At 41.1% G+C, this 10,415-nt stretch overlaps 1 protein-coding gene and 1 long non-coding RNA gene across 2 annotated transcripts; one reads left to right on the plus strand and one right to left on the minus strand.

The window, feature by feature from the left end:
- Positions 1-742: 742 nt before the first annotated feature.
- LOC124852424 lies at positions 743-3,020 on the minus strand. The gene is made up of 4 exons (XR_007032959.1): positions 2,803-3,020; positions 2,419-2,515; positions 1,221-1,358; positions 743-803 (listed from the first exon to the last, which is right to left on the minus strand). It is a non-coding gene; the product is annotated as an uncharacterized LOC124852424 (long non-coding RNA).
- Positions 3,021-5,376: 2,356 nt separating this feature from the next.
- gstt1a (glutathione S-transferase theta 1a) lies at positions 5,377-8,830 on the plus strand. Its single transcript, XM_035166880.2, has 5 exons — positions 5,377-5,577; positions 6,263-6,350; positions 6,907-7,063; positions 7,691-7,867; positions 8,445-8,830. The coding sequence occupies exons 1-5, from the start codon at positions 5,472-5,474 to the stop codon at positions 8,643-8,645; spliced, it is 729 nt and encodes a 242-aa protein (XP_035022771.1). The 5' UTR covers positions 5,377-5,471; the 3' UTR covers positions 8,646-8,830.
- Positions 8,831-10,415: the final 1,585 nt, after the last annotated feature.

The following is a 10,415-nucleotide window of genomic DNA, read 5'->3' on the forward strand; positions in this document are numbered from 1 at the left end:
CATCTTGGTTTTCTAAACCCTCTGCCCAGTCCAGAGTGAACTTCTGCACCGAGAAGGTTTTTCCAACGCCAGCGACGCCGTTGGTCAGGACGACTCTGATGCTGCTCTGCTGGTCAGTTGAGGCTTTAAAGATGTCGTGGCACTTGATGGGAGTGTCGTGGAGGCTCTTCATCTTGGAAGCCGTCTCAAGCTGCCTCACCTCATGTTGAGTATTAACCTCTTCACTCTGTCCCTCTGTGATGTAGAGCTCAGTGTAGATCCTGTTGAGGAGGGTTCTACTTCCTGTTTCATCAGTTCCTTCAGTCACATGTTCACATCTCCTCCTCAGACTGAGCTTATGTTCATCTAAAACCTCCTGCAGACCACGATCTGCTGAAAGACAAGAAACAATGTCAGAGACAGAGAATCTGAGAATCTGCTGATTGTTTTCATCAGATACAGAAAAACTACAGAAAATAAAAGCTTTTTAACTTTGTGCTTTTATAACGATGTTAAATGTTGATGCTGTGTGAAGGAACAAAATAAAACCACATGTGCTGTTGTCAGAAATGAAGACATCAGCAGACACATGTACAGTGCTGCTCTGACCGGCTGTCTGAGCTCCAGCTCCTCTTCTGGATCTTTGTCCACACTGGGGACAGGAGGAGTCTCCTGAAGAACCAGACTGGTCCCAGTATGAGGTGATGCACTGTCTGCAGAACCAGTGTCCACAGCTGGTGGAGACTGGATCCTTCAGGACGTCCTGACACGAAGCACAGCAGGACGACTGCTCCTCCTCAGAAACATGACTCCTCTTCCTCTCTCTGTGAAGACATTTCCTGATAACTCACATGTCACAGTCACAGGTTGTCATTACTTCTGTCAAGGAGGTTTTGTTTTCACCCAGTATGTTTGTGTGTTGGTTGGTTCGTTAGTGGGATTATAAAAAACGACAGATTACCAGTAAACTTGGTGGAAGGTTGTGGTCTGTGAACCAGATCGGGGGTCCTCTTTCACAGACATGTTCAGAGGACTGATGTTTACCAAATCAAAATGAGTCTCTAGTGAATCTCAAAGTGGTTTCATAAGGAGCGTGTTGGTTCTTGGTGGAGGTCTGAGCTCTTTGAGTGATTCTGAGAGATTAGTCACCAACTTCAATGAAGCTGTGTCCTAATGCAGGGGCCACACTAGAGGAAACTAAATCCTCTTCAGAGCAGGTCACAGTAGAAACAGTCTCTTACTCTGTGTGTGAGGGTCCAGGTTCATTACTGAAGTTTGGAGGACGATCCTTGGACCGGTCACTCTTCAGAGACACACAGCTGAACACTGGAGACTCTGCTCTGTCCTCCTCTTCCTCCTCATAACCACTCATCTTCAGTCTGAGAGGAAAAACACTGTGAGCTCACAGGAATCAGGACAAACCAGTCTGTTCAAGAAACAACACACACACACACACACACACACACACACACACACACACACACACACACACACACAATAAATATTCACAAAGAAATGCAGTTATGCAACTTTATCTGTTCAATGCACAATATTCACATTAATATTAATTCATATTTACAGCATCTGTTCAATCTTTATCTTCTCAGTTCAACAATGTTCTGCAGAGTTCTGCTTCTGCAGCACAATGTTTTTTACAAAGGCTTTGACTTGAATATGGTCATAAATATGAATATTACCTTGTATATAAGTACATATTGAACATTAGTTCTCCACTGACTGAACTCTTTGTCTGTAGGAGTGAGACAGGTGACCTCAGGAGGCCTCAATTAGTTTGGATGCTAATTTCAATCAACCACTCGATTATTCAGCCAGTTGCAGCCATTTTAATTAAGCACGTAGAAATTAAATTAATATAATTTATGTCTCAAAGGATGCAGGAGTTGTGCTATTGTACAAGAACAATAATAAAGTGACCTTTCATGTAATACTGGTTTATGTCATTTGTAAATCCACCAATAAACCTGCATAGCCATAAACAAACATTGACTAAAAAAGTACTTCTGCAACTCGAGCATTTCCTGATCTACACTCAGACCAATAAACTACATTAAACTGAATCAATACAAGCTGATGAAGTTCATGTGTCCTTCAACCCCCTGCCACTAAGAGAAGGAAACTCAACATCTATTGTTCGTGTTCACGTCATAAAGGCTGGAAATGAATTACAGAACTTTATAGACAGTAACACTGATAGCACATCAGTCAGCAGCTTGAAGCAGCACTCTGTATCTCCACCCAGTTCTATGGCTTTGTGCCCAAATGAAGGTCAAACACAAGCTCTTCAACTTTATATTCACTTTAAAACTCATAACTGCATATATAGTGTTGTTATATATATATGTATATGTGTGTGTGTGTGTGTGTGTGTGTGTGTGTGTGTGTGTGTGTGGGTGTGTGTGTGTGTGGGTGTGTGTGTACCTGGCTCTGCAGGTCGATGTTCCTCACACCTCAGCCAGTGAGTCCAGAGCTTTACTGGGATCCACAGTGAAGACTCTCCACAGGTTGGTGACCACTGCTGTAACGTATGATCGTGAAAACACGTTCTGTTATTAAACACTTGATGAACAGATGTGATGAAGATAAAAAGTGAAACTGTGAGTTAACTCTGTTAATTAGTCCTTTGAAGGCTCTTTGTTCCAGACCTGCTGTTCACATCTGTCTCTGGGGATCCGATCACATGAAACTACGTCTGTCACCAGGTGTGAACTGACAAACTTAGAGTCGTGTGATCAGCAGACGGATGTTAACAGCAGGTGTGAGAGTGTGACAGTAAAACTTTCAGAAAGTTGTGTTCACACTCACCTGCTCACTTTTCTTCCTTCTGCTCATCCAGGTGAAAATGGAGTCTGACACCTCCCTGTTCTCATGCTCCTCCACCGTGTTGAACCAGTTCACTCTTGAAAACAAACAATTCAAAGTCCAGTTCATACACATGAAGATGAACTGGTTCACGTTCACAGTTCATTTTTTATTGTGATTATGATATAGATAACAAACTTACGATCATGTATTTAGTTAATAATTGACGGTGCTTTCAGACATACACTAAAGTCAGGGCATTCATTTATAATGTGTTCAGATGTGACTGACTTGCCTGCTCACGCTCGACCTGTAGCGCCTGAGCGTTGATTTCAAAGATTGATTCTCTGGACACAATGGAGTCTGGGGTCTGCTCAGACAGGCCGGGGCTGGAGTGTCCAGAGCTGGAGTCCAGGAAGGAGGACGTCTGCAGGGGTGAGGAGCCCAGACGGTCCAATACGAGGCCGGCTTGTGGAGACAAGCTGATGGTCTCTTTATAGCCGCCCAGAATATTCTGCAAGAACAAAGACACGTTATAACACAAGTGAGGTTCATTCATGAAGGTTTTTTAACAGTATTAATGTATCAAATGACTTATTTCTATTGGGAGAGCATGACCACATCCACTCATCTCACATGGTTTCATTAGATCAGACCTTCCACACTGGCCTGATGGAACATCTGCAGGCACGAGCGCTGCTTTTGAATCTTCACATGGGAATGATCCTAAATAACTTTCTCCAGCTGTAAATGTTTAAATCTTTGAACACAAATCAGATCTCTTTAAACTGGATTTGGGTTTATAGACATTATTTTATTGTATCTGTATTTAAAAATTGTATTAAGTATTATCTGTTAATATTAGAAGGCTGTTTAACATCTAATTCAACTGACATTTATCTCTTTTATTTACTGTACGATTGTATCTATTAATTGCTATTACCCATTTTAAATTGTAAAGACAGAGACACTTAAACTCTGTATCCAGCAGTAAATACACTTGAATGTTTTCCACCAAGCTGCCTTTAGCGTGTCTTTTAAAAGATCAACTGCGTCCTTGAACGGTAAATAAAGATTAAGAATAGTGGTTCATTGGATGGTTAAGACAATTTTCACCACACTTTCACAATACCACTCAAAGCTTCTAAACACTTAAGGGATATCTATAACTACTCAACAAGGCATCACACCAATTATATCTTGCTATGCATCAAGCCGTCAGCATCGCAGACATTATATTACATACAGAGCTCCCAGTCCCCACGTCCCCTTGTATGTGTTTTTTCTGCGTTATCAAAAAAGAAAATAGATTTGGTCATTAAGTAATGTAACAGAATGATAAACATGTATCCTGAAAAGCCTTGTATCCACTACTGACAATATCATTTCAAATACTTATTTATACATACCTCAGTGAAATCCCCTTGCGCCTTTGTTTTACAATGTACAAAGCATACTGTAAATTAAAAAATAGTAGGTTGTCGTGATGTAATTATGATTATTGAAAATTAATAATCCCCCAGGAATATACCTTTTGATGTATGTTTTTATGTTTTTTCAGTTGCAAGTAGGTGTCCAGAGTTCCACTCTCTTGGACGTTTGATGCATTTCAGTTCGACAACCCGTGTTCCGGGACAAGAAGAGAAATTGCCGTGGAGCAGATGTTCTGGACCCGAGAGTCGTGATCTCATCTGCGTTCAAGACAAAAACTACATTCCTCCTTTTCCTGATCGGCTTCTCGACGGGATTCATTTCATACACAAGACAGGCTGAGAGTATCCCACTGCTCTCAGTCCAAATACGGAGCTAAATGAAGTGTGAAACTGGTGAAGTGACTCCATTTCTCTGTAATTCAGTGAAACTTAGCAACTGGTCACGAACATGTTCACCATATCAGCTTTATTAGGTACTGTCAAATAAAGGTTTCACTCGCTGATCCGTTTTTTTGATGATTTGAAGCCTTTTTCTAACTATTATAATGATTCTGTTGATTAATTGGTATGAATCAATAGTTAAAAAGCCCAAACTGACGTCCTCAGATGTTTCTTTCTGACCAACTGTCAAAACCCAAAGATTTTTAAATTGCACTGATTCAAACAAATGAAAGCAGCACATCTGAGAATCTTTTCATTTTGTTATTTATTTTATAAGTTTTTCAGAATAAATTACTAATCTAGACTTAGATAAGATGCAGCATCTTGCAAGATAAATGACAGAAATTATTAACTGAACATCAAAATCATTGTCAACTTATTATATTAAATGTTTTAAATGAACAGTTTCAGCCCTGCTAATCAATATTGACTAGGATTATGATTTGACTAATGTGATGAATGGTGGAACGTCCTTGAGACAAATTTAGAGAGAATTTGTTCTTCACAGGAAGATAAAAAGCAAAGAATGCAGCTTCATAATGATCAGACTCAAGTGTGATAATCTCCACAGTGTTTACAAAATGTTTGGCCAACCTGAGGCCAAAGGTCAGCCTGCTCAGCCATGACAGCCTGCTTGCTTTGAACTGTCGCCACTGTTTAAACATCAATGAGCCTTACAGCGAGGAGAGGCGGAGTTCTGGGCAGAGAGAGGATAACAGGCGCGGCAGGAGAGGACTGAAAGCACAAAGGGAAAACGCAGAGGACACGAAACATCTGCAGCCGTGAGACTCTGGCGTAATGGAGCTCTACCTCGACCTCGTCTCACAGCCCTGCCGCTCCGTCTTTCTGTTCGCCAGAGCGGTCGGGATTCCCTTCCAGTTTAAGCGCGTGGAGCTCGCTGCAGGTAATTACACAACGTCAGACAGACACAGGGACAGAGAGGAAAGTTCAGGAATTCATGCATAGTTGATTTTTGCATGTTTATTCAAGGGATTTAGGCCTTTGGGTCCCATTCGGCTTTAAAATCGTGTGTTTGAGCTTTGGGAAATGTACAGGAGGCTCCCAGATGTTTGGAGAGTTTGCAGAGGTGAGTGACCCAACGACTCAAAGTCTTGTTGCATAAGCTCCAGCTCCAGTTACATTTCCTGCCATTTTGTTCAAATGTGTGAGCGCAGTTTGCAGAAGCTGGGAGTTGAACGTCCTGCAGACTTTGAACTTGTTCTGATCAGCTGTCTATCGGTTTTTCATTTAGTCTCAGTCAGTGAGATTGAGAAGCAGAGTTACGCAAAGTCCTAGATAACAGACTATACAAGCAACCAGTGGGTGGGATGTTGGGGGTCAGAGGTCAGAGCCTCCAGACAAAACATTACAGCAGCCCTGAGGTGATTGAGGATAAAAGAGACGTGCTGGGAAAAGAAAACACAGGACACAGAAGCGATTCAAAGCAAATAACAAGGACAAGAAGACGAACAGAGATATTTATTCATCTCTTTTTCTCCAAATGATGGAACAATCCTTTCCACTCAGTTATGTGCTGTGTGTTTTCAAACTTCTTCTGATCTTCTTCCTGATTTGTGTGTCGGCCTCAGGTCAGCAGTACAGCGAGGACTTCGGCAAAGTCAGCGTGATCAGGAAGGTTCCTGTCATGAAGGATGGAAGCTTCGTTCTGACAGAAAGGTACAACGAGGGAATTGGGTTTGATTTCCTCACATGTACAAATAATTTAAAAGACCCCTCCAATGGAAATGCAGTGTCTGAGTCCAGAAAACAACGGATTCAAACTGAGTTTCATTTGTCACAGACTCAAGGAAGCAATCCCATCACCTCGTTTCTCCATAGCAAACGTGTGAGACCCCTGTTTGGTCGTAGCAGTACGAGGAGGGTCAGCAGATTTAACAGCATCTTGTTAAGTTAGCGAAGTGAGCAAAGTCAGAGCTGGTGATCAGGACCGAGGTTTATCAAACTCAATGACGCAAAAGTGTAGAGTTACGTCCATTTCAAAACCATGATGGGAATACATGAGTGATTTTGAGGAACAGAGATGAGTTCTATACTTTTATCCGGTGGCATTAGCGGAGCAGACGTCAGGAACCGAACGAGCGAGTTACAATCCTGTGACATCTTAACCTCGATCAGTCCGTTTACATCCAGCAAGACAAACACGTGTGTGGTGAATTACTGTCTCGTTTGTCAGAACATGAACTTGTCCTTCTTCACACTGTCTGTGTTGCAGCGTCGCCATTCTACAGTACTTGGTGCAGAAATATTCGTCGTCAGTGGCAGATCACTGGTACCCGGCGGACCTGCAGCAGCGAGCGCGTGTGAATGAATACCTGTCCTGGCAGCACATGAACCTGAGAGCTCACGGGTCAAAGGTCTTCCTGCTCAGGGTACGAGTCCCGGATTGCCCCAGTGCAGTAACTTCCCATGACCTACTTGAGCACACGTGTAATAGTTTGTGTAATAATACGAGACTACAACTAAACACAACAACAAACACATCAAGACTCTATAGATTCAATCCTGCACAAAGAAGCGATAATCAATACTTTTAATATCACGTGAAAACAAATTTGAAGGGTTGTGGGACCATGTAACGTTTATCAGTAAAATTTTTAATTTTTAATTGAATTAAATTTGATTTCTATTTGTCATATTGAAAGATTAACTGATAAGCACTAATCTTTTAAGGGGTCATCAGTTATTTATTATCCTGACATTGTTATATAGCATGTAAAGCCGATTACGTAAACAATATCCTCAGACATGTCATGAAAGAATGAATAAAAACTTTCTGTGATTTCCCACAAAGTGAAACCATGAATGTATTTCCAGCCACCAGGGGGTGATCAAAGGTTTTGGCTTTGATTTTATTCCCAGTCACTGTCAGAGACATTTAGTTTAGAGAGTTTCCCGCACAGGACACAGGTCAACTTCAACATTCATCACTCTCAAATTTAAGAGAAACAAACATGATAAATCAGGTCAGCGGCTGATTACATGTCCTCTGTGAACAGGCCATGTTTCCTCTCATCATGGGCTCTGAGGTGCCAAAAGACAAGATGGACGCTGCTGTCGAGGATCTGACGCAGTCGCTCGACCTTCTGGAGGAGAAATTCCTGCAGAACAAACCGTTCATCATCGGAGACAAACTCTCTCTGGCAGATCTGGTGGCTGTGGTCGAGGTCATGCAGGTAAAACAACTTTTTAAACCCTTATTTATTTGTCTTGGTCACCTGGTGCTACAACTGCTGCTGCTTTCACGGCTGCAGCTACAGGATTTTCTACTGTGACTGATTCCAGTTTCTCAACATGGGAACTGTTGCACAATTTCTTCATGCGGCTCTGCGGGGAAGTTTTCAAAAGTTTGAGTTGAAGGAGTTCACATATTTGGAGTTTGACTCACTGATGTGCGAGAACAAGTGATTAGACAGAGATAATGTGTCGTCTCTGCACATTGTTGAAGTTGTGGGCTGAAGATACACGGGTCCCTACACAGGGAACCTACACAGCTTCTCACAGAAACCTCAGCTTTCACAATCACATCAAATCTGTGGTTCACTCCTGTTGTTTTCTGCTGGAAAACCAAAAATAATTCAAATAAAACGTTGAAAACTGAGACAAAGTGAAGCTGAAGCGGCACTGTTTGATATTTATATGAAAAATATCCATTAATTAGTCTCAGAACTCTTTGCGTGTGCTTGTGTTTGTAAAGTGAATTCATGCAAGTGTTGTGTTTTTAAGAACACGTGTGTGTCGTGCATTTTGCAGCCTGTGGGATCCGGCCTGGACGCGTTCGAGGGCCGAGCGAAGCTGATCGCCTGGAGAGAGCGGGTGAAGAAGGAGCTCGGTGAGAAGCTGTTTGACGAAGCCCACGAGTCGATCATGGCCGTGAGCAGTCTGCCGCAGGCGATGCAGAGCAACACAGAGCTGGCGATGCTCATACCGAAGTTTCAGAAGATTTTCAAATGAAGACGAGTCTCAACAGCATCAGATTTGCCAATTTCCACGTTTGTGTAGATTTTTTTTCCATCAGCAGAATTTTTTTTATAAGTACTGAGAAACCATTTTTGCCAACTTTCAGGTACTTAAAGATTTTCATGCAATAAAATCTACAGTTTTTATAAAACGGAAACTATGGAACTTTGCAACTGGAACAAATCACTGTGTCATTTTTCCTGTTGAACTGTTCACTCCTATGATCCCGTCCCACAAATATTAAAGTGACGCATCAACATTATATCCAACAAAAAAAAAACGCGTCCAGGGTAAAAAATGTTGTGTCAATTTATAAACTGCTTCCTGGAATTTAAGTTTTAGATTAAAACGTATATATGTTTAACAATGAAGGTTCATCTGATCTCAAGTTTCCTGTGAAGACGTAAACTGACCTGCTGCAAGTGATGATGTCACCGATCACCTGTCCCTCGCCATAATCACCTCGGGGGGTCACATGAGGACAAAACAGATATATGATGACATCGCGTGCTTTTATTTTGTATATAACTTGTAACAGTTGTGGGTAAAAGTGGTAATCTCCAATTTTCCAAAATTTCTTTGAGTTATAAAATCGTCCCGTGATGCATCCAGGGGTCGTGACCCTTAGTTTGGGAACCTCTGCTGTATTTAAAACGCTTCCCGCTTCTGATACTTTCCTAGGAACCAAGATTTAAATCACAGAAAAGGTCGATGTAAATTCCAGATGGAAATAGTTTTGAGTGAACGTTCTCAGTGACTCACAGACTGTCGCTGTTTTCTCCAGTTTCTGTGCTTCTCCCCCACCCCCACACATCAGTCCCCACTCAAACAAAAAGCTCTTTATCTGGAGGACGAGCAGGAAAAAAAAAAAACTGAAAACATGTTTGATTCATGTGTTATTTGCGAATAAGATCATGCAGTGTAGCCCTGAACGATTTTTTTCTATAACACAGGGAGAGTTGGCTGCTCTCAGTTTGTTTTGTGCAGAGTAAAGAAGCTGATTGTGTCTCTTTCAGCCCGTGAGCTGATTTCACTCCAACACAATCAGAGCCTCAGTGACCACGAACAAGACAACGCTGCCATCTGCAGCACAGGGTGTCGACAGGTCTTTTAATGTTAGGTTTTAAAATGTCTTATGATTTATAAACATCCTAAATATCTCTGCTGTTGGCATTAATGTGGGTTATAATATTCTGTATATAACCAATTATATGACCTTCAGTTAATAAGTGATTTGTAATTGGTTCAACAGTTTATCCTTTCATCCATTTCTGCTTCTAATCTAAGTCCAGGTTGTGTTTGATAAATGATTTTATCAGGAATTATTTAATTATTATTTAATCATAAATAAACAACAGATTAAAATACTTGTCACAGTTTCCCAAAACACCTGTTCCAGAACAAACAGATTCCCGACCTATTAAACTTAAAAATGATTTTAAAAAGAGTATTAGGATTTCTTGATGTAGATATGGTTTGAGTTAGTGAGGCCTCTGTCATAGTTTGAATTTGGTTCTGTAAGTTCACACTCGTTTATTACTGAATTAATAGTTTTGTCATAATAACTCAAGTTGAAATCCAGCTCCAACTGTAAAATGCTCAGTATCAATGACATTTATAATAAAATAAAACCACAAGGGACATGTTTCTGCAGAACAAAGACTTTGACTTTTAATACTTTCAGTGCATTTGGTTGATAGTAGTAGTATATTTATATTTCAGTATAGTTCTGGGTACTTGCACTGCAGCTGTTTTGGTCACACT

This window comes from Hippoglossus stenolepis, chromosome 9 (assembly GCF_022539355.2).
Source record: "Hippoglossus stenolepis isolate QCI-W04-F060 chromosome 9, HSTE1.2, whole genome shotgun sequence".
Taxonomy (NCBI): Eukaryota; Metazoa; Chordata; class Actinopteri; order Pleuronectiformes; family Pleuronectidae; genus Hippoglossus; species Hippoglossus stenolepis.